The sequence below is a fragment of the Nyctibius grandis genome, chromosome 8, assembly GCF_013368605.1.
Source record: "Nyctibius grandis isolate bNycGra1 chromosome 8, bNycGra1.pri, whole genome shotgun sequence".
NCBI lineage: Eukaryota > Metazoa > Chordata > Aves > Nyctibiiformes > Nyctibiidae > Nyctibius > Nyctibius grandis.
The window spans coordinates 24,841,053-24,867,211 of record NC_090665.1 but is presented as its reverse complement, the minus strand read 5'-3'; the positions used below and the strand labels follow the sequence as shown (position 1 = coordinate 24,867,211).

The 26,159-nt window shown below is 38.9% G+C and overlaps 1 protein-coding gene across 1 annotated transcript in view; it reads left to right on the top strand.

Annotated features, from left to right (window-relative positions):
- The window catches only part of DENND1B (DENN domain containing 1B), a 160,072-nt gene that overhangs the window by 14,643 nt on the left and 119,270 nt on the right, over window positions 1-26,159 (top strand). Inside the window, exon 3 of the mRNA XM_068406398.1 lies at window positions 25,288-25,331. Within this exon, the coding sequence (XP_068262499.1) occupies window positions 25,288-25,331 (44 nt within the window). The remainder of the gene's footprint in view (window positions 1-25,287; window positions 25,332-26,159) is intronic.

The window sequence follows — 26,159 nt, the reverse complement described above, 5'->3', positions numbered from 1 at the left end:
TATGTTTTAATTGTCAGCACATCTTGAAATACTCATCTTTCAGTAAGCAAGACAAAAAGTCTTGCTAGGACAGAAAGTGTCAGAACAGCATAAACAATAGTTACGAACAAAGTGATGTTTCGAAGTGCTTTGTATGCAATGAGACCAAAGTGATTTTGGTGTTTGTGGGTTGTTTATTTTTTTTTTTTTTTTGACCTCTATTTAGTTAACGTTGCTTTAGATATGTAGAACAGTACGTATTACTTAGCACAGCAGGTAATGTCATAGCTTTGTGCTTGTGGGTCAGAACACAATGCAAATAATAAAACAGATACAAATTGCCTATTCTGAGATAAATATTGAAACAGTTAAGTGTTACAGAAAGTGCGAAAGCACTTTTCTATTGATTGATGTTCCAGAACCTCAATTTTTTAAGCCTCAGCAGTATATATTCAATTAATCTGTTTCATGGGAATATTAGAAGTCATGTCATGTATGTAAAACAAAAAGAAATGATAGTGTATGCTGTCTGTTATCTTAAATTAATATTCCCATAACAGAGCAATACCAATGAATTACAAGAAAATAATACATCTTAGAAACCAAAGAAACCACATTTGAAATATAAATCAATTGTTCTAAAGTTTAATTACCTCATCATATTTGTACTTTGTTCACCAACGTTTCTGGAGGATTTTGTTTTAACTCTACAGTGTCTCAACTCGACCTACTGGAATGATGCGAGTATTGCAAATATGCAGGGTTAGGCAGAGAGCCAGAGTTTATTCTCAGATCTACTTTGGACACCAATGGCTGAGAGAGATGAATTTGAAATCAATGTTTTCAACTGCATTATGTTCTTATTAAGAAGATGTTTACTGTATACCAGCGATGGAAAATGGTGGTTTGTTGAGATACGCTAATTGACTCCTCAAATCTGAAATTCTCAGACATTATAATATAATTTTAAATTTTCTTCAAATAAAATATGTAAGCAGTGAAACAAGAATGCTCTTTTATATGTAGCAGTGTTAGAAGTTATGGGCATTGCTAGAATGCACAGGTGTGTGGATAAGAATCTGCTTTATGTATGATGAACTGTAGTCTTCCCCTCTAGAAATTCCTGTGCCCAGAAAACTGATCATATACAGCAGATACAGTGATACAAAACACGGTATCATACAGGGTTCCAACCAAGTCTGTCTCTGAATGGTAATAAGACAACAAAGAAAATCATTTTATAAACAAAGAAATATCTTCCTAACTTGTGGCTAGATGGCTCAGTAGTTATTAATAAGATAGAAAATCTTTCAGCTCGAACATGTTTACAGAGCTAGCTCTGTTTTTTTTTTTTTCTTTTTTCTTTTAAGTCTCCTGTTATTGTCTATGCTTCCTCCTTTGCATGTGTGAAGTTAATGTTGTCATTTGACTTAGCAGCACTAAGGGGAAAGGATGAAAAAACCCCACATTGTAAGGGCCAGACATAATCCTAGATCCCTGTTGGACTTTGCTGATGTTGAACTTCAGCCAAACTGGGGAAAAAAAATGGTTCCACAAAAGTAAAACACATACTGTATGTTAGTATGAAGTGCAAGCACCAGTCGCTCCCGAAGGGGAGTGAAGAAAGCCAGGATCATGTCACTGAAAGCCCGAGTGATGCATTACTGTGGGCCACATCAACGAGCTTTACAGCTACTAAGCATCCATTAGGCAAGTTCTGCAAAAAAAGCCAAGTCTTTAAATAGCATTTTCCAGGAAATAAACGCTTCAAGTTTGAAATGAATGACTAATACTGAGAACAGCACGTTTCTTGGTAGTAGTTTTCTGGTGCTAGTGAGAAGCGTTACTGTCTTCTGTTCTACAACCTATCTTTCCACAGGCAGCTAGGAGAAAGAAAAAGCTGTCATAGTTACTGGGTGGCTGCACAGAAATTGTGTTGGTATAACTGAAGTAATAGTGAGGGGATGAGCGCTCCTGAAACTGCCACAAAGAAAATGGCATATATGTGCTGGTTGTCATTGCTGGAAATCAAGGTATAAGTGCAATATAGAGAAAATACATAATTTTCCTAAGTGTTAGCTTTTCCTGTCCCCGAGGTAAATATTTTTTTGAAATATTTTTATAGTATCAGAAAAATGACCTAAGTTTGTTGAGTTTTGTTCATTGGTGACTAAACCTTTATTAGCAATGTATTTGGCTGTAGTTAAAGCACCTTTTATGAGGTCCCCTTCAAGCAGGAGCCATTGGGGGTGAATTCTATGGTTAAGCAACACTTTCACCTCAAATGATCTGAGTTTGGTTGGTAAGACAGTGGAGAAAATTTACCTTATAACCTTTTAAACATATTTAAACAGTAGAAAACCTTTTAAAATAAAAGCCAAAAAAAGCGCCTTTTTATAAGCTATTGTATCATGAAATATGAGGAGACTGTGATTGTGACCTCTTGAAGTGCTGTAGTATCTACTATTGAAAAGAATAAACAAGACTGCATATTGTTATTACCTTTGCACCCCAGCAGCACTTCAACGGCAAATCTATGTGAAAGTTTTAACTTCCTGCTGACCAGTAGCTTCAAAAAGAAGATTGTTCTAGGCTTTGCTCAAGCAGGAAGTCTACCAAAGTCTTCATTAAAACATTGTTAACGCTGCCCAATGCAACAACACATTTGCAAGATGTTGTTTCAAGATACTCATAATCAAGGGAAATCAGTACATTAATAATTTAAAACCTATGTGCCATTTTAGCCATAGCTCTTCAAACATATCCTTAGTTAGACTGCCTTATCACTCTTCAAGGAATAGCAGTTGTGAGAATGGTACCCACTCTGCTTTCTGGTTTTACCATTAGGGGCTTGGATGCCTTGCCAAGAGAGAGGTGCCATTTGGCACCTCGTTCTTTTGATCCCATTTGCGGTAGGGGAAGCTGAAAGGACTCCTGTCACCTTGTACTACGGTCCCAGTGTTGCTTTGCTTCTCTAAACGTGTCCCACATAAGAAAGCTGGCCAAGCAAAACTAGTAGGTTTCTGTGACTGTTAATGGGTGAACGGCTGCCTGTGGCATATGGAGAGCAGCTAGGAAACCTGGAAAGAAAATCCAATGAGCAATGGCTGATTTAAGAGAGGGAGCAGATTAGGACTGCGCTGGTGTGTAGCATCACTCTTCATGTCTTTGTTTTTAGAGGGGAGAATATTGCCGAACTGTGTTCTCAGAGTTCAAGGTACCACACAGGTATGTTACACTTAAGATTACAGAGTTTATTTATTTGATTTCTTCCTTTTTATTCTTTAGTTCGGGCTGAAACTTTTGCCACATTTGTAGTGCATTTTTAGCATTTCAGAGCATCTGATAAATGCTTCTGTTAATGCCAGATCAGTACTGCTTTCTGTGTAAAACACAGGATTTAAAAATTGGTCAGTATTTTAAAGAACTATGAAAATGGATGAATCTGCTGCGCTTTCTTTTTGTGATCAAAGCTTTCCTGTATATTTAGCAAAGAAAAACCAAACACTGAAGTGCAGGTTTTTTTAAAAACTGCTGTAGAGTTTCATTCCAAAAGCAAAACAAATAAGTGATGTATTCATTTACCCTTTATTAGAACCTTTTTTGGGGAAAAAATGAACAGTTTCTAGTCAGAATTTTCTTAAGTAGTTTTCAAATATTACTGGAGGGTTATATTCAGTACCCTTTTTCTTTTTAAATTTAGCTGCTGGGTGGTACTTGTGGTACTTGAAATGACTCAGGCGTTGTACCATGGCTTAAAAACTTATCCCTTTCTATGTGTGGAACTATTAACTCCCATTTTTTGAAGCAATTTCAGTAACTGACTGAGATTAAAATAATTAGCCCAAAAGTGATGGTAGATGAATAATTCTTATATATCTGTCAGTGTTAAGAGGGGTTTAGATGTACATTTGTGTGTAATTTGCTTTCTTACACGTGGTGCTTCTAGGATGGTGCATATTGCATGATTGTTTAGATGTTAATTTGGTTATATGCTTGTAGATCAGGAATGAGAAACAATTTAAGTAATTTTGTCTTCAAGTATAAGAAAGAACAAGATGATAAACAATAGCATATAGATGAAGAAGAGGACAGAGTAGGCCAACCAAGTCATCTGTGCAGGGTGATTCTTAAATATGTGTTTTGTGCGTTTGGTTTGTAACAGTCTATAGAAGAAATTTTTCTTAGCACATCAGAAATGAGATTTCAATGTCTTACTCAGTAGCTTAATGAAGTATCCCCTTCTCATAGTGCAGTTGGTTCCTTGTTTTGCTGTCTTCTTATTTTTGGTTTTAATTTTGGGTGCAAGTATATGTGGGAGGAAGTTGTGACTGAGGCTTTTTGTTAAGGAGATGCTCTGCAATTTGAAGAACAACAGAAATGTATTCTTAAATTAGATTCTGAGTTTGAAAATTTATCTTTCAGCAGTTCTATGCAAAAGAAAGATGTTGCTTCTCATCGTCAGGACAAGTAAAGATTCTGTTTTTTTTCTTCATTGCAAATGGGTTGTCAGTGTGTTCCTTGTTTAATGCATACGTGATCTCTGTGTGAAGGCAAGTGTCCCCTTTCACATAACTGTTAAAGCGCTGGTTAAGAGAACCAGCTGAAGTTAGCCACAGCAGGTGTTGCAGTCAGTGCTTTGGTGATGCTGGCCAGCATGACCTGAATCTGGCTGAATTATTCAGAAAATTTCTTCTGAGGTGTACTAAACTCTGCTTTCCACATCTGGCAGCTTAAAATAGGTCTGATGTTGCTGCAAGGAGCTCTGCTTGCAGTCTCTGAAAACAAGGCTGCCTGCTTGGAACAAAACACCCAAACCCCCAGTCTAAAATACAAATCCTTTCCTGCACTGGATGCAACTTCTTTCCTGTGTGGATCCAAAACTAAACCGTTACCCATTTCTAGTGGTCTCCAAAAGCATCAGGCCCCCCTTTTGCCTGTGTGAAAACTGCTCTGTCCTTCCTCAGCGTGGATGAAAGGGGATGGGCCTGACTGAAAGGGTTTGGAGGGCTGCACTCCGGGGATGCTTCTTGCAGTTGTGTTCCTGGTTCCGTTTGTGTATTTCTGATTGAAAGAAAAATGGAAAATGTGTAAAAATACAGATTCTAGCCTTGTAGGCAGAGAAGAAAAACCGGGAGCAGGCTTTGCAGGAGTTCATTCCCCTACCCAGGTGCAGCAGCTGGTGGTGGCAGGAGCGGGTACTGTGTGCCTTGTGTTACTGCCCGAGCCCACCTTTGTCTATGCCAGCTTCCCCATGCCCCCATGGCATGGTGCCCATGGTCAGCTGCTTAGATTTTGAAGCTGGTTAAAGCTGTCATGTTTTCTTGTGGCCAACAGTGGGCCTGTCTTGTGCAAGCACGCTTGTTTGTGAGCATCCTTTATTCCCTTGGCCTCCCCAGCATCCTGGGGCAGCCCTGCCTGTGGCTGCGGTGGAGCGTTTGTGAGCAGAGTTTCCTTCTGTTTGTTTTAAACTTGCTACTGTTGATTCATTTGGATTATAGGTTTTATATTACAAGAAATAGGGAGTTATTATTTCCTTTTCACCTTCACTTGCGTCGTAGGTGATCTTTTATCCCTGCACAGCTGGCTCTCTAACCTGAAGGGGGTAATTTGTTGAGCCTGACCATGAGTAGGTGCTTTTCCATCCCTATAATATATCCTTTTGTTTTCTTCTCTCAATATTTTTCATTTTTTTGGGGAGAGGGTGGTCATAACTGCATGAAATATCCAAGGTGTCATCGTGTTACAGATTTCTATAGCAGCAGAGTGATGATTCACATTTTGTTTTTTGCCTCATGCTTGGAAGCAAGCGTTTCATCACTTCTACCCATGGTGGAGAATCTGCTGTTTATTGTTACCACTCTTTCTCATAACAAGATTATAAATATGTAAAGTTGTAAAAACAAACATCACCACCCCCAAACCACGACTTTTGTAGTTCTCTGTCTGTTTCTAAAGCTTGAAATCAGTAGGTCACCTGATCTCATGTAGTGCAGTTTTTGAGAGTATTTTCTTCCTGTTTGGTGTGATGCTATGGTGCTAAACGTGGGGTCAGAGAAGAGAATATAAAAATGGCCCCAAATGTATTTTCAATATAGGAAGAAGAATCTTGGATTTTTACTTCTAGCCACAGGGAGAATTTCAAGGTGTTCTGATTTTTAAATCTCCTGTGTTGTATTTTTTTTTTCTCTCAGTAACCTGGTTTAGAACTAAAAATAGTAATGAATCGTAAGAAAATAAATGTTTGTATTATCATACTCTTGGGTTAATGCTCTGGATTTGTTCCTTCTCAGATGTTTTGTCTATCTAAAATCAGTTTGCATATATCCTCTCAGACGGGCCTACATATGTGTCAAAATGTGCATCTTGTTGAATCACTCACAGTGAATATCTATAAACAAGCAAGTTCTTTGGTACTGTGAGCACGACTGTAGTATTAGTTCCTCTGTTGCTGTTCTTTTGTGGCAGCTGCGTTGTTTTGGGAAGCTGAGGTTCCTGTGTAGCACTACTCAGCTTCAGAGAAAAATGGTTATTCTGTAGATTTGAATTTTATGCCCTGAAGTTCTTATTTGAGAAATCCCTCTTGTAGTTACTCATTTGGCCAACCTATTTAAAAGTAAATTGAATGTTGATATATCAAGTTGAGCATCCATTGCTATCTTACACTGAGAAGACCTTGCCTGCAGAGAAGGCAGAGTGCAGTGGACATGGAGCAGAAGGCGTATCCGAGCCGTGGTGTAGAAGGCAACCATTTTCCTTTCCAATTTAATTTTACTAAATGCTTCTTTATTACTCCTCCTTTGTATCGCTTCTGGAGATTAGTGATAATATGGTGAGGTTTATGTATGATAACTCCAAGTGACAGTAGCTCAGTCCCAGCCCGAGGGTGTTTGTGCTGTTGCGATGCTGCCGGTGACCGTAGCGTGCAATACATGTCTCCTTGGTCGGTGGTCCAGTGAGTCGTAGGAAAGATCACAGAGCCTAAAACACGTCAGAGGTTGGCTTAACCTTTATAGCTAAAGATATTAACACCTAGCAGTCTCTAGGTGTGACAGCAGCTATCCTGTGTGGTGTTTTTCTTTTTTAAAGGGCATTACAAGGAACATGAAAATACTCGGGCTTCCTAAGCATGACTGTCCTGTGTGGCAGAGGGAGACGGTGGCATGTGCCTGGTGTCTGATACTGCATGAAGACAGGGGAGGTTATCTCCTGTTTTCTGCCTCCTTTGGAAATCCAGCCTTTTCTACCTGTTGAGAGAATTGAGGTTGCTGTTATTCCCATCCTGAGGCCTTGCAGTTATGGTAGCTTTTGTTTCCAGGCTCTTGAGTGCTGTTGCTTTCCACGTACTGCTTCTGTGACCAGGCCCTGTGGCGTAGCTGGTAAGGGATAAATGTGGGTTTTTTTTTTTGTTTTTTTGCTGTTATGACAAGAATGATTTCACACTTTCTTGTTTCATCACAAAACACTCTTTAAAAAACAAACAAAAAGCCCCAAAACCAAGCAAACACCCTCACATTCCCCCAGTCAATCAACCTGTGACAAACAGTAATCCATTTGCCTCTTATTTTGACACACTGTCTCTGTTTTCAAAGCAGATTGGTGAAATTGGTGAGAGACGCGTTTCCTCAGCTGTGGCTTATTCTCCTAGCAAAGTCCTGGCAGCTCTTTCCAAAATACACACTCAAGAGAGGCCGTAAGAACTCCACAAAGATGCAAACATCTATTTATCTGCAATAACAAATTATTTTCAGTGATTCACAATATATCAGATGCTTATTCAAACATTAAAATATTGCTCAGATCGAGGTTTTTTTTTTTCCTCGCCTGCTTGTGGATTTTTTTCCTCAAGATGAAAGAATGTATTTTTTATTAATGTTAGTCCACTTCAGTAAACTTTCTTGCTACTATGTATTATTTATTCTATAGAAATGCAAGTGTTATAAAGAAACAAAATAAAAGTCATTGCAGTGTGGGGTTGTATTTTTTCTCCTGCCTCACAAAATCCCATGGTTTATTTGCACTCTAACTTTATAGATACCCTTTCTTGCCCAGATTTCTCCTTTTTTTGATGACAAGTGATGCTGAGCACTTACACGTCTTGTTCCACACAGCAAAACATAAAATGTTTCTGTTGTCATACTTCTGTTATTTTAATTGCTGAAGGTAACTGGGACAGTGGGCAATACTGATGCTACACTTTCAATTAATTCTGGAAGATACACTTCTTTTCCTGCGTCTTGAGCTTTGCCTTAGTGTATCCTTAGTTAGTGTAAAGTTATGCTCTGTAGATATCCAGAGAGCTAGGCATTTGAGTATAATTTAATAATCTGTGTATTATTTTAAAGACACACATAAGCAATAGCTGCTTGCTAATAAAATGCATTTACTGACCCATGAGTGAATTGATCCCTATGACTATTTAAAGCTTAGGGCTCTAAAAGTTTTTCTCTTATCTTTATGTTAAACAATGGAAAGTTTTACCGTATGTTCAAATAACGTCTTCATCAGGTTCACAACAGGATACCATAGTTAATTTTCAGTTGAGTGCTTTACAGGATTTTCTTCTTGCTGGCTGGTTGGGTGAAAGTCTAGACACTGAGAGACGAGGCGTTAGAGGGGCCTCACAATATCGTTATTGTGAATGGTAAGTAGGAGCAGCTTCCTCTGATGTACGGACTCCATGCCCAAACTGGTAGTACAAAGGCATAGCTTTTGTTCAAGGGGATAGGGGCTAATCCGAATGCTGCACACTGTGAAAAACCTTTTATGGAAGGGGGGAAAACTTGCCTTGAAGGTGAGAGGTCAGCAGTTTAACCTCTGACCGTAAAATAAGAGACTACCGAAGAATGGGATGAACAAGGGGGAAAAATACTTCAAGTACTCTGTTCTTTGTTATCAAAAATGGGTCAAGCAAATGAGTGTCAGGAATGGTTACAGGAGTTCTGATGGGACGCAAGGGAGTCTGAAGATGTGTGCTGGCTTAGCTGCATGTTGCTACATCGTTCGGAGCTTGCATAGCTCTTTCTTCTCAAATGCTTGATAAAGAGATCCCCAAATGAAAACTGAATCTTTCAGCAACCCTTAAAAGCGTAGATACTCTGCTCTCCTTTTCCTCAGCCCAGATCAGATCCTTTTTTAAATTTTTTTTTTTAATCTTCCTTTGCATAAATTAACATCATTTAGCATTTGGCCTTTTAACTGTTTCCACTGTTTCTGGGCTGTTTTTTTGAAGTTCATAAAGAAGCATCACAGTAATAACCCCCTCACACACATTCAAGAGGCAGTGGGATGGGTCTCTTTCGTTCATGCCGCAGGTCTTTGGGTGGTCAGTGCTATTGTACAACAGCAGGGGAGAGCTGTTTCCAGTCTTTGTGCAAAGGGAATATGGAGACTTTCCCCTCTGATCTCGTTTTGGTATTATCAGTGCTGGGAATTTAGTCGCAATCCAATTAGAAATGGTGGAAGTTATGTTCACTAACAATTAAGCCTCCCATATTCTCAGGTCCACCCGTTTAGACTAATTGGTTACACTACTCCTGACTCAGGCTGGCAGAAGATACCAACAGTGATTAATATACTTGGTGCAGTAAAGCTCCCTGCCTGGCAGACAACCATTCCTTGTGCTTCACTACCTTCAGCCCCTGAGAAGCACTACTCTCCTCCCTCACAGTCTCTCCCAGCATGCAAAAAAGCAAAGAAGACATAATGCCTTGCTTGTGCACCTCTGGAAGTTTTATACTTCACTGGCCATAGATGTGTTTTATATATGAGGTAAATTCCTCTTCCTGCTTCACACAAAGGGATTAAAGCTAGGCTTTGTTGTTGACCCTCTTTACATGTCACATCTTCAAACATTTGCTTATGATCTGGACAGCTTTAGGCCCCTTACATTAAGAGAAGTGATCAGTACCCACCAGCATTTCTCAGCCAACCAGTGTCACGACTTCTCAGCGCTTGAGAATACCAAATATGTTTTGGTACATGCTTGATTTTATTTGTGCTTGGAAATAGCACAACCTCAGATGTCATGCTTCCTCTGACCTTTGGCTGAGCTTAATCCTTTGTTTCTCAATTTCATATAGACATCCATCTTTCTTCTTTTTAATTATATAAGGTTAAATTCATCAGAAAGGTATTACTAAGTGTACTTCTATGATCTGACACATCTTCAAATGAGAGAGAAGACTCTTCATTCTCTTTACGATCCTTTGGGTTTACTGATTGCAAAATACAGTGTTCTAGGGCAGATATGTCAAATCTGCAAAGTTGTTTAATAAATGGATTTTAAATGAAAGACTTAGGATTGTGGCTGTTGCTGGACATACCTGTGCGGGTGATTCCTATAGCTATTAAGTGAAAGTAAAATAAGTAACCCATTATACTCTATTTGCCTTGCTGTTAATGGGTTAGTTTTGTAACTTTTTCAGTGGGCAGTGTTCAATATGAATTGTGACCTTTTAGGCTTTTCAAATTTGATGGGATAAAATGGTGTTCTCAACGAAAACGACTGACATTTTTGCCCTTGGGGAAGCATCAGAAGTTAAAAGGTTTATGCATTTTAGAGTAGGCTACCTTCTAGTATCTTGTGTTTGAATTTGGAAAACAAGAGGTACAGTTTTCCCCCCATAATTATTTCTTCTGGAATCTTTAAAAGCAATCTAAGCCTGTTCTATACCTTATGAAAGATGTCTGGTGATGTCGTCATGTTCTGGAATAGTATCTCATGCAACATGTCAGTATTTCAGAAAAAAAATGGGTTAAAACTGCTGTTGTATGAAGTTCGTATCTCCTTGCTAAGTTCTTTTTCCTGACTAATTGCTACAGTGGTAGAAAACTTTGTGATAAAAATTACTCTATGTGTCAAAAATACAGTTTTTAAGTCATGCATATCTTAAGGTGGAATATTGGTCATGGGAAGGCAAATGGCAAAGGAGCATGGACTTGAGCTAGAACAGGATTTTATTTCTTGAATCTTAACTGTCCCTTTTCCCTGAAGAAAGGAGGTATGCTTTATTGTTTTAAGCAGAATGTTATTCTGTGGAATTTACCTACCCTGAAAAGAAATCCTCTGCGGGCGGATGGGGCTTTAGGCTCCAGTTCTGTCCTGAATGTGCTTTTCAACGTACGTGGACAAGACACTCAGCTCACAGGCCTCCTGTTTTGTCTAGAGCAGTTTAGTCCCCTTGATAGGAATGAAGAATTTTAGCAATAACAAGTCATCTGAGATAGCTTGTTAAAATTAAGATGTGATATTTGCACATGCATAATTCTTCAAATGTATTTTTAGTCTTTTCAGTTTTCAGAAATGAGTGGATTTTCCCTGCTTTGGCAAGTGTGCTGATTTTGTTTATCATCAGAGTGATGGAAGGCTCAAGATAAGAAAGGAGTTATCCGAGCTTGCTTGAGAGAGAGTACATCTTTCTACTTGAAAGGTGCAGCAGTGTTTTTGTACCCTGTGTGTTTTCTTACTAATTATCAAAACAATTAATTAAAAAGGTGATATAAGGAGATACCTTACTTTATATAGACATAATTTACAAATATATCATATGCCATTGATTATGGAATTGTCAGCATGGGTGATTATGGTTAGACTTCATTAATAAAAAAAAAATTGAATTAGTTATCTCAAAGCAAAGAAGTTTCTCTTTTATCTAGCTGCATATTGAACTGTTCTTGATAAGAAGTGCACACGCGTGGTTAATGATTTGTTTTTTCTGCAACATTTTAGCACAAGAGTTAGCAATTTAGCACAAGTTTATTTTAGCACAAGATTTCCTTATCTGAGAACATTTTAATACTTCCTCCGAAAATTGATTTTTATGCCTTATGAAGACTAATTGGCATCTGTGATTAATTCTTAGTATTTGTAGCTTTTTTGTTTTCCTGATAAATTACCAGTGAAGAAACGGTATTTTGTTGGGGCCCATCTGGTCATGACATGAATTTGTGTTTAGATCAGGAATGATTAGCCTTTGGCTTTGATTTCAACTGTACACCCTTGCTGGTCTGGGTTTCACATACGTAATAGAGCTCAACTATTTCTCCTAGAGGTGCATTTCCTTTGGTTTTCAGAAACAAAAGGAAAAATAAAGAGGAAAGCTCCAGGTAGTTACCAAATTGTTACCAGACCGTACTGATCATTCATGTCATCTTTTTAAGCCTTCCTGTAGTGAACGTGCGGCCATGACAGCAGTACTGCCTTATGGGTGGAGATGGCGAACATACGGGAGGACAGAGCATGGGTGTGAAATGACCAAAAGTGGTTAGTGATGTGGGGCTTGTAGGTAACCTGAGGTTTGTCTGATGATCTACGTCAAGGAAGAAGTTGGGGACACAGATACGAAATGGATGCTAGAATCATACAGCCCCTCCAACATGTGGAAGACATAATAGCATCTGACCCTTTCATGCAACTACTGAACACAGGGAAGTTGTGCAATGCGAAGGAGAGTGGTTGAGAGGAGAACTTTTTATAAAAAATTTCTTACAGATTAATGTAATATAATATGTAATATTACATGCAGTGTCATATATTTCAGCTTCTTGTGCATTCTACGTGTTGACGGCTGTTACTGTTGTGCAGCTGTATAGGTGCATTCTGAAATATTAGCATCAGATTTATTCAGTAAATTGATGTTTTTAGATGAGACATAACCTTAATTTATGCTGTTGTTGATTTATTAATGAGTCATTCCTTGTTCTTTCACATCAATAATAACAATAATATTATTTTTTCCCTTGCTAATATTTTTGACTGCTGTATATCTGGTGCATACACATGCATTACTCATGGTTTCCCTGTTCTCATCTCACTTCTTTCTGCTGTAATGCTCTTTGGAAAGAAAAATTAAGACCTTCATTACTTAAGAGGCAGAAATACTCAGTTCAAACATATGGATGGCCCATCTTTCTGTAATACTGTCTTCCTTCCTGTAGTCCTTATCTGCCCATCCCCATACACCCCGTTTGCTCTTCTGAGCATGGGCAGGTCTGTTTCCTCTCTTCTTTCTACTCTGAGTGACAGTAACCACTCTCTGGGCCACTTCTTTGCCTCTGTGACAAGACTACTGACCAGCCAGAGCCCACAGCCTAGCAGCTGGGCCTGGGTCAGGCACCCACCCAGCAGTGTGGCTGTGTACCTTGCAGGGTGCCTTCATTGGTGTAACTTGCTCTGACATACATTCTTGGGCTTTTAGGACAGCTAGTTCGAATGCAGACTGCTGAAATGGGAGAAGGCGGCTTTGGACCTTGCCTTCTGGAAGAGCTCAATTGACAAAGGATGTGTTGAGTTCTGACCTCACGTGGGACACGCGAGTGCAGCGTGTTGTGTTGAACTTTTCTATTAGGGTGAAATATGTTGTCTGCTATTATCACACTATTAAATTAATTTTCTCTATTTTGTGCATGATTTATTTGAGATTCCACTGGACGAAGCAGGCATCATGCATTGAGCTTTCATAAGATAAAATAGTTTTGCCCTCTAACCACACGACAGTTACTTTGTAATGGGATGTAAATTGAAATCATGCATCTACATCACCTTCCTACTTTGCTGTTCTGAATAAATAGTACTTTAGAAATCAGTAGAGAAACGTAACTCTTGTTCTGAAGTACGTGATATCAAGAAATGTCTTGTAGAATTTCCTGGTTATTGAATGTTCTTTGGGATTAGTAACCCATAGAGACTGGAACCCAGATCTCCTGCCTCCAGGGCAGCAAGACACAATTCTGTTCTGGTTACAGCCCCTTTGCGTATGTTGGGATGCCATTTATGTCCCCTACTTTACTGACCCCACTCTGGCAAATAATTGGGAATTTTGACCTGAGTAACTGTAAAGACTTGTGAGAAACCCCTTTGACTTGCTTTTACTTATACTTGTGGCCTGTGCTTTAAAATAACTAACCCTGGACTTGCATGGAAATGTCCTTTTTTTTATGCACGTAGATGTTCTTCTGAATCAAAAAGAATTAATTTTTCCAAGATCTCATGATATTTGGAGACCTGGAATGACTTACTCAAGGTCATACAGCAGATAACTGGTAGGACTGAAAAGCAGAGTGTGTTTTCTCATTCCTGGTGTGTTGTGCTGCTGGCTAGGCCCACATTCTAGCTCTGCTGAAGCAAAGAGGGACAAATACTGTTAATGAAGCTGAACAAAAAAGAATATAATTTTTTTTCTTGCTGCCCTCTATAACTACTTTGTGACTCTTCAGAGCTTTGAAGCAGTTAGAGAGAAAGGTGCAGAGAGGTGCAGCTATGTCAGAGTTTGTTTTACTAAAAGATCGATATATTTTCCAGTAGGAAAACACCAAAGAAATAAATTGGATTAACCTTCCGCTGTGTGTGTTGTTCCCCTTTGAAAGGTTTGGCAAGGGGAAAAGTGCCCTGTCTGGGAGCGTCCCGGGGAGGGATATGCCGTGAAGCCTGTGCTCTTGTCCTGGGAGGTCCTTGGTGGGGATCAGAGGGGTCTGTTCCCCAGGACATCAGGTGCCAAAGCCACGGTGCCTCCGCTGGGTCAGCCTGAGCCCCTTGCTCTCAGCATGCCTCGTATGTGGTCACTGTCTCGGAAACTTCTGGGAGCCCATTTAATGTTTTCTTTGTTTTCTGTGGAAAAAAAACAAGGTTTGGGGATTCTGTATAAGTAGTTTGGTGAATGGTTGGAATATCTTCAGTAGCTGCGCAGACTAATACTAGAGGGGACTCGCAACATCAGTGCTAGCGTAAAGGTTGTTTTATGTACTCGTTTGTCCTGAACATGGCTATTGGATACTGAAATATGAGTGCTTCATGATAGAGTGAGAATCTCCGCTGATTAGAGGTTTATTAGCCATTGGAGTAACACTGATCTTCCTGTTAGCAACCTTCTTGTTCTTATCAAAAGTTTAGTGTTGACTTTTAAGGATTGATATGTGAAAAAAGTCAAAACATTGATGTTCATCTGTGTGCTCCTTGTCATAGGCAGATCAGGGCTGAATGCATGTGGGCCAGCCTCTAAAATTTTTTGTTGTTGATTCTTGCTCACATGGAGGGCCCTTGGGACAGATGGCCCCTTGCTGTTGATGGTTCGATTACAGTGATCACCCACAGCTTCTGAGGAGTGTGAAGAAAAGAAATTGCTTTCTTTGTCAAGGTGTTTTCAATTCAATTCTCACCCATTAGCCCTGTTTGGTTAAGTTTTGAATTACTCCATCAGGTGACTGATGAGTTTATTTTTTCCCCCCCAATTCTATTAAAATAGATTTGGTATAAGATGGAAAGCAAAGGCAAAAAAAAATTTGTGCTTATTGATCAGTGCTCCTTCATCTTTATTCTGGCTTAATGTATCATGAACAACCAAGATAAAAAATGAACACTGAATCAGAATAGTCTAGAAAAAATATATTTTTTAAAAGCTATTTTAATTATTTTAAATCTGTGAACTGCTTACATATATAGCAAATTATATACCTAGGCTATGGCTAATCATTGTGATTGTTACAGTTTTAGAGCTTTGTGTAACTGAGAGTGATTGTTTTAATTTAATTTGTAGCAGATTGGTATGTATATAAAATTAGGAAGTGTTGTCTGATGTAGTTAAAGCTTTCATAGTCCGATGTGTTTCAGTTGTGGTGCTGTAGATGTTCTGAGGAGTAGGAAACAGCCAGGCCAGGTCCCGGTTGTCAGTGCTGGCTGCTCTACTTCCATCCCTTCCTACTACAGCCAGTAAGCAAAATGTGAAAGGTTTGAATTTCGTATAGACAACATTAATTGTAATGGAAGAATGAAAGCAGGATAAAGATACAGAATTTGAAACTATGTTTTTGTAACGTACAATTACACTCATTCTCTTTCACACATTATTGTTCATTAGATCACTGCACAGCATGTCTCATTGAAACTTCTTTGAACAAGAGACCCAGTGACAGCAGAAGTATTTTATTTTGTAAACCTTCCTCAAACATTAGCCATAACTTAAGGCATACGTGGTGCTCACTTGCTTGTTCTTTTGCTACCTTAGTTCTTAGAGCCTCATTTTCATGAGCTGTAATTCACTCACGATTGCAAGTTAAAAATAGGGAAATTAATAATAATACTGTAGCTCCAAAAGACATACAATTGTTGCCACACTTTACAAGCTCATTCTAAAGACTTAGCAGGTAAAAGAAACTCCTGCTTATCTTGTGAAGAGACTAAATGAAGCTGAACGTTTTATCTGTGCGCTATCTGTGCAGTGAACTCTCACCCTGATTAAGGTTTTATCCTGAAGCATGGCTAATAGCATTGCAGCCAAAAGGACCCTTTCTTTCTGTCTCTAGTTAGCTGAAATGACTTACTGCTCTGTCCTTCAGTGGTAACAAATTATTGGGCAAAAAGGGATTGACCTGCAGCTCTGAAAGAGATGGGAAGTTGTGGCTATAAGTTTTAACCATCTACTTGCTCATAAAAGGAAAAAAGTACTTACTGCCTAGTTTGAGTGCAGTGCAGACAGGGAAATTGGAAAAATTAGAGGAACTGTGTCAAGGTTTAAAGCTGGGCTGGCTGTTAAACAGATGACAGATGCTCTCTATTAACCCTTTCCTTCCCCCCCCAGAAGGGGAAAGGAAAAGGGGGAGAGACTTATGGGTTGGAAAGTTAAAATGGTTTTAATAAACAGTAACAATGAAAAAGAGTATAATAATAATAATGGAAATAATCAAATATATACAAATATGTACAAAACCAAGACTGAGCTCCCCCAATGACAGTCACGTCACCCACCCCTGGCACTGCAGGGCAGGCTCCAGGAAGTCCCAGACTGGACTCAGTGACAGTTGGGAACTGGATTCAGGGATGCACGGATTGGGATTGAAGGCAGGAGAAAAACCGGCACAGTCCTCTTCGGATGCTGGCCATAGAAGAAGAGAGGGCAACCCTCATGATCCCTCAGCTTTAAACTGAGTGTGACATGTATGGGATGGAATACCTTGTTGGTTAATTTTGGGTCACCTGTCCTGTCTCCTCCTCCCTGCAGTTGCAACTCTTTTACAGCCTTTCGCTTGTGGACCAAAAGAGATTTATCAGTGACCTTGGTTTCTATAGGAATAAGTATAAGGAAGAGCCTCTCTGCATACCGTTCATGCCATTACCTTAGTAATAACTGTAAACTTCAAGCGTTATCAATCCTAGAAGCAAGCACTGTCTGCAAAACAATGCAGTTCCTTACAAGAAACTTAACTGAAAGGAAAAATCACTGAAAGGAAAATTGGTTCTGTTCTAGTTCAAACCAGGACAAACTGTCCGGCCCAAAATCTGCAGTGCTGCCAGACAAAGACCCGCATCTCTGCAACAGGGTAGGCTGAACCTTGCACCTGATTAGCTGGAGTTCAATATTTGCGCGCTATTTTCACATCCTTGCTTTTCTGAGTACTTTGAGGAACCGTTATCACATAAGTTAAAAGTAAAAGTACTTGAAAATAATTCTATGGTAAACTTTGCAATCAGTAAATCTATTATGTGGCTTTACAGTGTGATGTACACACGCCAGATTCACACACTCCAATTCAGACTGTGAGCTATTAATACTTTGATGGGGTAGTACTGACCTGCACATAAAAGCTGTGGAGTTGCCATGATGTTGTAATGCTGCGAGTAGCGACTTGAGTTGGACCCACCGACTTCAAATGCGAGTTGTGTTTGCGTGGAGTGGAGAAGAATGTGGTGTGTGTGGTTTTTGTTTAAAGATGGAATGACTCTTACAGTTGTGGATTGTTTCTTTGTTTTCCTGTGTATTAGAAACAAAATTCTGAATTTCCACAAATGTGGTGTGAGCACTGGTATCCTGAAACCATTTAGTAAGTTGCATGTCTGTGAAAAGATGCAATTAAATTCTAAGCTACTTGATAAGTCCCTGAGTAATTTGGGTTACTTGTAATTTCGGGCATTTTTCAAGCATAAGTCCTATAGAAATTATTTTAAGCTATGATACAGTTTTCAGCTTAGTTGAAAGACTGCCCAGCTTATGTTCAGATACAGTTTCCTAAGCTTCCTTTCAGGAGGAAGATGTTTTCATCTTACCTGTGAGGAGTCAGTCTTTGTAATTGTGTTTCTGAACCTGACTGAAAAGGTACTGATAAAAAAAATCACATTTCTGATTTGCAAACGTGCAGCCATGAAGACTTACAGGCGACAGCTATTGTGACTGTAACTGAGGCAGGCTACTAAAATGTTATTTTCCATTTTCCCTTTAAGAAAGGGCAGTATTTAGTGTGTGTTGTTTGACACTGTTGTCATTTAGTTCACGCTTTACTTGGCATGCAAAAAAGGAAAAATGTCAAAGGTCCCACATTCCAAATATCTCCTCCAATGCCAGCGAGTCAGGTACCTTCACTGCAAAGCTTATACCCCATTTTGAAAAATCATTTAGGCGATCAGTTGAAGACAAGGCAGAGGCCACTGGTGTGGGGAAGGGAAAAGAGACAGGAGACACCAGGCTCCTGCGTTGTGCCTACGCTGTGGCTTACTTTGGAAGGTGAGTCCAGGTTCAGCACCTTGCTCAAATGTGCTGCTGAGGTTGCTGTGTAAGCACCTAGAGACCCAGAAAGATCTCAGTGTGTTAATATATAGCAGGAAAAGCTGGCAAATGTAATTCCTGAAACTCGTTAACATTTTTCTGTAACTGACATGGTTGTAAAGTGTCCATATTTAACTCTTAAAATTGTCAGTGGTCAAGCATTCAGTATTACTGGTCTTTGGCTGGAAGTAGTTGGCTTTCCAGGGGAACACACCTGTTTTGGTGCAGCAGTTTTTTGCCTTGTGTTTATTTGCTGTTTGCTGAAGTAGCAACTCTTTGAAACTGTGGTGGCAATTTAGGAAGGCATGCTAGTGGGTTAAGTGGGAGTAAAGAACTTGAAGGTGCTGGATTGTCAAGATTTGATATAATTTTGTAAATACATTTTCTTTTGTTTTTGTGAAAAGACTGAGAGTGTGGTTGCATTCTGCAATAAGCTTTCTGTGGAATAGAGTAAGAACAGACTTAACGGTCCTGTAGAAGTTTCTTTCAGTATTCCTTTGATAAGCAAAAAATATGTGGATTACATGATTTGCATAAAAGTGTACTCTCAAGCATTTTCTACAGTGGCACCCTCATTTGCATGTTCTCTTTAATCTGACAGGTTTTAAGTGCCAGAGAAGTTAGCGAGTGTTCCTTAGTTTCACTTTTTTTGAGAGGTTACTTCAATGTATTTTGTCCTTGCTCTTTCTTTTGATTACTGATGCTTGGAAAATACTGCAACTCCCTTCTTCCCCCCTTTTCCACGGCATCTTGCTTTTCCTCCTGCAGCCGGCGGATGCATCGCTTTGACCCCCCAAACCTGGGAGCTGAAGACCACTGTCGCACTCAGATCTTCCTGACAGCAGTGCCTCCCGTTCCTACTGCACCTCTGGCACTTCATGTATGAAACTATTAACAAATGGATTTTATTATGATATGCAGAAGCCTTTTTTGCAAGAAGTAATCTTTTTATGTGACTGCTGTTTTTTTAATCAGATGATTTAATCTGTGAAAACGCTTGGGTTGCACGTTATGGTTCATCTCTTATTTTGTTTCTGAATCACTGTTGTAGTAATAAAATACTACATTGATACAAAAGCATTATTATAATTACTGTTGTGGGTTTCTGTCAAATTATTTTAAGTAAGTAGCAGATTTTTGCCTTTGAACAATAGCAGTATTATAAACTTGCTTTAGAGAACTACTTATTCTAACAATCAGTTCTGCTTGTTGCTTAAACGTATTTATAAAGCTGTTCAGTGAGATAATGATATATCATTTTGGCTTTATTAATTGCATTCTTGTGTTCACATAAGAAAAACAATCTAGAACTTTTTTTTCCAGACGAGAAAGAGCTGTCTGCAGTAAGCTTTGCTTTGCTGCCTTCCTTTTCCTCACCGCGTTTCTTCACCACCCCCATAACTTCTGTCCCCGTTCTCCTCTTTCCCCTCTGCACTGACAGCTTTTTTTCCGATGAATATCTTTACAGCATCAGAGAAAATATAGCTGGAGGGATACTGAGCACTCATCTAGTCCATTCTTCTGTCCCAAGGCATGACCAACTCTGCTTGGCAATCTTTTTGTCTATCCTGCTCAGTAAAACCCACAGGGATGAAGGTTCCTCCTCTCCAGGCAAATATTGGACTACTTAATTAATCCGTTTCATTTCACCTTAGCTATGTTTTTCTGTCTGAAGTTATTCTCTGTTGCTATCAAGAGAATTACCTGAGAAGATATTCCTCAGCATGTGTTTGTAATTTCTGTTCCATTACCAAATTGAATGTGTGCTAATTAGCTTATTCTGTTGTATTTTGGGGTGACGTTTATAATCTGCAAGCTTAATGATTGTGAAGAGTATTTTTACGGTATATTTAACTACTGAATTTTTTTGAAAATTACCACTCAGAAAGCTTTCTCTTTTATTTTTTCAGAGTTCCAAATACGCTACTTCTCTAATCTACTCTGTCATGAGAAACAATACTTTTATATTTTCTGAGATTTGTTACAGAAGTTAAAATGTGTTAGAAGTGTTTTTCCTAAACATACGGATGATGTGCTTTAGGAAGTTACCTCTATGGCAGTAGATTTTTGGAGAGGAATTACCTGGAGGATTTGCATGTTTTCTTCTTTTCTTAGCGTGTATCATACTTGCCTGCATTTTTCTTGTGGAGCAGTTCTAGGTTGCAGCATTTTGAATACTTTTGTTTTTAAATGGTGCATGTGACTCACTTTTCTCTTTGTATCAAGTATACTGTACTCTAAGTTTTGGTCCCTCAACAAACCTTGCCGTGCTTGTCTCACTTCTGACTTATGCCAAGAGTTGCATCTGCTTCTAATTCTTGTCCTCAGGGGCTTAACTGTTTCTTTCTGAATCTTCTTATAAAAAGTTTTCTTTTAGAATATGTATAGACAGACTTACATGATCACAAATGATGCAAAAGTAGTCAAATAAGTCAAATGTCCCAAGTTATGTCTAGCAATGTGTGCATGAGCTGCAGCCTCACAGCTGTGCGAAATTCACACCTGGGAGATGTGCTTTCCAATGCTGTAGGATATTTAGCAAAGGAATTTTCAAGCTTTACTGGCACATGCTAAGATGTACTTTTGTAACAAGTATCTGTCCTGGATGCAGTAGGCATAGGAAGAAGTGGTGCTTGTACGTGCTTATATCTGTTTACACATGCAACACACAAACTGTTTTATGTGTGCCCTTAACAATTTCCTCTTACTACTATATTTACTTAGAATTGGAGCTAAGTGTCTGTCCCAAAAAGTCTGTTAGAAAAAGAAAACAAGGAGAAGCTCAGTAGTTCCTCAGCTGGCTGTAGCAACAGCTATTTCTGAGTCATTCTCATCCTCTCACCCATAAAATCAGCATAAAATTGACCTAACATTGCCAGATCAGATGGCGTATCTGAAAGTAATCATAAGGGAAAAGAAAATTCATCCTTTGTACTTCTGAAGATAAAGTGCATGAAGTTGCAGAATCGGATTATACTTTCTCTTTTTATTTCTAAGTCAGTACCCTTTTGTTTCTTCCTTTGCAGCACTTGTGAGAAGTTACCACAAAGATGTGAGATGCTGCCTGAGCCTAGCTCCAAAAGCAGAAACAAACATAATACTTCGAAAAAAGCCCAATCCCTGACTCGGATAATTATCGTAAAATCCCAAGGCTTTTTATAAGTGTTAGGATTTGGTTTCAGCGAGTGAAGGCATAGAAAGAGTATAGTAACTTTTCTTCTTGAAGCACAAGTCGCATTAGGTTTTCTTACTTAATAAATGTGTGTGAAGTACCTACTAAAATAACCAGTTAAAAGCCAGTAATAACAACTGCAAAACCCAGCTCAAAGCAGTTGGGCAAGTCTTGGAGGTGTATAATTTTTGCTGAATGTAGCACTGAATGTTTTTCTAGAATTGAATTAAGAATATTTTTTAAAATGTTGGCTCTTTTTTGTTTTCATGAAGTAGTATTAAGAGCATTATTTTGCCTGTTTAGATCACAAGAATTTGGTTGTCCTGTCACTATATAAATATCCTTTCATGATATGAAAATAAATGTTGTTATACCTGTAGTTCAGTGAACTGGAATTTACTTTGGAGTTGTTTTTATTATTTCAAATAAGACCAAAGTAGTATGGGAGCACCTTCTATGAAGTGAAGATAGCAAACTGAGCAGGACACTGAATTATAGTTGCAGGTTTTGTATCTGTGAGCATACCAGGGCACCAAAAGAAGTTACTGGAGCTGTTGATTTTGTTGCCAGTATGTAAAGGGTGAAATACTCCTGTGAAATACTGTTCAGCTACATTGGCACGTCATGGAGACGTGAAGATATTACCCATTTTGTGACCCCAAACCCCGAGTTACCTAGAGCCAAGTTTTGCTTAATTCTGAGATTATACTTTGCTCCTGGTTGTAGCCTTTTAAAATCACGCTTGGAGGTTTTGCTATTGCGATCTGCTTCCTTTTCTGAAGCCTGACGGTTATACTTCCCCTAAGAACAGCGAAAGAAAGAAATTACATTTCTTTCCCATTTAAAAGTTTATTTGTTAAACGTTTCACAAAGCATCAAACACCCTGTGATTTTGTTACTGTGTTGCTAAAGCATTCAATATACTAAATGTTTCTCCTGTAACTGAACTTCCCATCTGCCAAAACGATCTGCCTGGTTTCACTGCTCCGAAGCGGTGAGCTTGCCAAGGCCGCTCCTCCCTGGCCACGCTCTGTCCTGCAGACAGTGAGTCTTGAGTTTTGCAGTAGAAGCAACTAGAAATGGTTTAGCAAGACTCGGGAAGTTCTGAACAAGAAATAGGTGATAAGAAACGGAACTAGACGCAGCTAGTAACCAGCCTGTATTTCATGAGGTCTAGTAAAGGCTTAAGGCTGGATTGCTGCTGGGTGAAGCAGTCCCGCTTTCTTCTCACCACAGCTCCCCATTCCCTGTTTTTTCTTCCTTTTTTTCTGGCACAAAACCAAGGGTTTTGGGGAACTGATCTAGTTGACGCTGACCTGAAAAGTTCCAGACAGTTGGTCTGATCTTGGTCAGTTCCCTCATCTTGTTCGTGGTGTAGCCATGGGAGAGTCTGCACCAGTAGGAAAGAGACAATGGTACAGGGTCACCAACAAGTAGCTGGCAGCGGGAGTGCAGTGCGATGCTCGTTTGCAGAGAAATTTATGCTTGAAATGTTTGTGGACAAATGGCCTTAGATTTGCAAGCTCTTTTGAGGTATTTTTTTGGATTCTGCACAATTTCCATTGGTTTTTAGCAAGTAACTTATGAAGTACCTAACATTGAGTTTTTGATATCTGTTACCATGCTTGCTGCTCCTTGAATTTATCAGAGACCACTGTTGATATGTATAATTAATTTCTTTTTTGTAATACTGAATTGGAATAAAAATAAGAGATCCCTTACAGTATAGGCACTGAGATAGTCAAACTGCTTTTGTACCTGGTCATTACACAGTTGTGTTTGTGATTTAAAAACACACAAAATAGATGGGGAAAAAAAGGTCTCTGTTTTAAGTAACTGTATTTATTTGCTCTAATATTTTTATAAACATAGCATCTTATCTCTTGTTTCATGTCTGCCTCCAAAAGTTCTTGCTCCCTGTAGTAGATGGTGGAAGATTCCTTGTGCAAAATACATACATTTTCATAAATAATAGCTGCAGAACCCTCCCCAGATGTTCTTAGGAGCAAAGATGTGCTTGGCTAATAAGAAGAGTGAAATGGCCACATTTTTATCTAAAATCTCAATTAGATTTGAATTAGATGAAAATTAGGTCTAAATTAGGTTGTGTTGATTGGCAACGTGAATTGTTCGAATACGTTCGAAATGTATGTTCCTCTGTTGGTTTAACATCTGGCCCGGGGTGAAGGAGGAATACTGGCTGCTCTCCAGCTCCGTGTGAGTGGGCCAGGGGCAAATGCGGGTGCAGCAGCTGCGGGTTCAATAGTAGGATTTGAAATCAGCAGCTGGGAATGAAAATACCATCAATGGCATTTCCCTTCCGTTAAAGCTTTGGTTTGCAGCAGTGTGTGGGATGATGAAGAAGAGCAGAAACCACTGTACTTTCCTAAAAGTGGAGAGCCCTCCAGTTCTGATGTAAAACATAGCAATAAGAAGGGAGTTTCTGATTTATCGGACAGTGCTGGCGTTAGAGACTGAAGTGGAAATCCGAATACGTTTCCCAGACTGTGGCTCCTCAGAAGACAGGAATCCCAGCAGCTCCCGAGGTAGCCAAGAGCTTGTAGTTCTCATCAGGCGGTGTCCCCTGGCACTTACCGGCGGGTTTCTCCATTCGTTTTACTGCGCTCTGGCACCCAGAGCTGTCATCGGCCGCGCGGTCAGCGGCAGGGGGATCTGCCTGGCGTTGGCTGGGATGCAAGCAGAAGTTGGAGAGATCTCCCTCTAGTCCAGGCTTTGGCACCAACTTGGGTGTCTCTTGCAGGAAGGCGGGTAGTTCCACTTTTAGCACATGGACAAATGCTGCTGCTGACCTGTTGTATAGCAGTGCTGTGAAGCTTCGTGGCTGTTTGTGGTGCAGTTTAACAGTTACACCTCAGGAAGGTTTTGTATCACAGGGGATTAAAAGCTTTGGGGGGATGAAGAGCTTAATCTAGGTTTTGTTGAAAAGGTAGGGTTCAGGTCGTTGTGTTAGATGCCTTCAGAATAATGTTAATTGTAGGCTAATATATAGCCTAAATATCACTGATTATTTTGATAATTAACAGTTTCTAATAGGTTAATGAAAACTTTAAGATGCTATTGAAATGCTGATTTTAAATGGCTCTGAACAGAAAATATTCAAACGTGCTAGCTCTTCTAAACTATTCCTTGAGAGTGATGGTTACATTGGTACTATCTTTAAAATCACAAATGACACCTTTCTATACCTCATAGAGATCTTTGTTTCCCCATTCCTATCATTATGTCTTTTTTTTCCTTGGATGGAAAGATGTTTTTTATCACTTTATTTCTTAATTAAATTAAAATGTGAAAGTTGAACATGTGCTTAAAAAATGTTCTCAAAGGTTAAAAAGAAACAGTTGAATATGAAAATAGTTTGGTACGTTATAACCTGCTACCGTATGTAAAAGAATAAACAAGTAGTTTCATAAATATGAAACAAGTCTTTTTAATAATCCAGTATCTTCCTGAGTTTTTAGATACATTTTTGCACTTGCCTTAAAGCTTGACGCTAAGCTGACCCTCTCTTTAATATTAATGTACTCTGACTGTAATACTGTGTTCCTTGGCCTCTGATTAATGCTGTCTGTCAATTATTTACAGATCCAGTGGTACTGTGGAAGTTCCCGGAGGACTTTGGAGACCAGGTTGGAAACATGAGATTGAACTTTTTTTTTGTGTTAGAATAATAAGAAGAAAGCTCTCCTATTCAGCTGTGGAGAGGCAGATGCTAATGGTAGTGGGAAGGAAGTCTTCACCCAACTGGTGGCTTGGTGATTAGAATGCCTTTGTGACAGGAATATGCAATAGCAGTTGCAGAGCACTGTATATCATACTAATTCTCTGTATCACATAACTTTAAATACAGAGTATTTTATAAGCTGTTTCTGTTGGAAATGTTGGGTTTTTATCTGTTGTGGGATCGGAAATGTGGACAATCTATCAACAAAACTTTGTCAAACATTGATGTTGTAAATTGTGTTAACAAAAACCACCAGAACAAAAAAGCTGAAGAGCTGCACATGTATGTCCTTTTGATGTCAGAACCTGTGTGTCCCATTCCTTTAATCTTTTACAATGCAAAATTTTATGTATTTAATAATATTTTAGAGGTACCTTGGTGATTTGCTTGGACAAAAAAAAGAAATAAATAATGCTTGGACCCTTATAAGAGACAATGATCTAAACTTACTGATTTTGAAAGCATGAAAATCCTAGTTTCTATCTATAATTAATCCTCAAAGGAAAGTTTATGCATACAGGACTGATGGATTATTTCACTGTTTGTAGTGATAGCAAAGCTATTAATTAGAGTGTTTTTTTTTTTTCCCTGGACTATTTTATTGAAGTTATTAATGTTAAAATTTAATGAAACTATTAAATCTTATTGTTTCTGCAACTTTTAGATTAGTTTCTTCCATTAATAGATTTTTATTTTCATAAAAATACATTAAAGCACTAAATAGAATAAATAT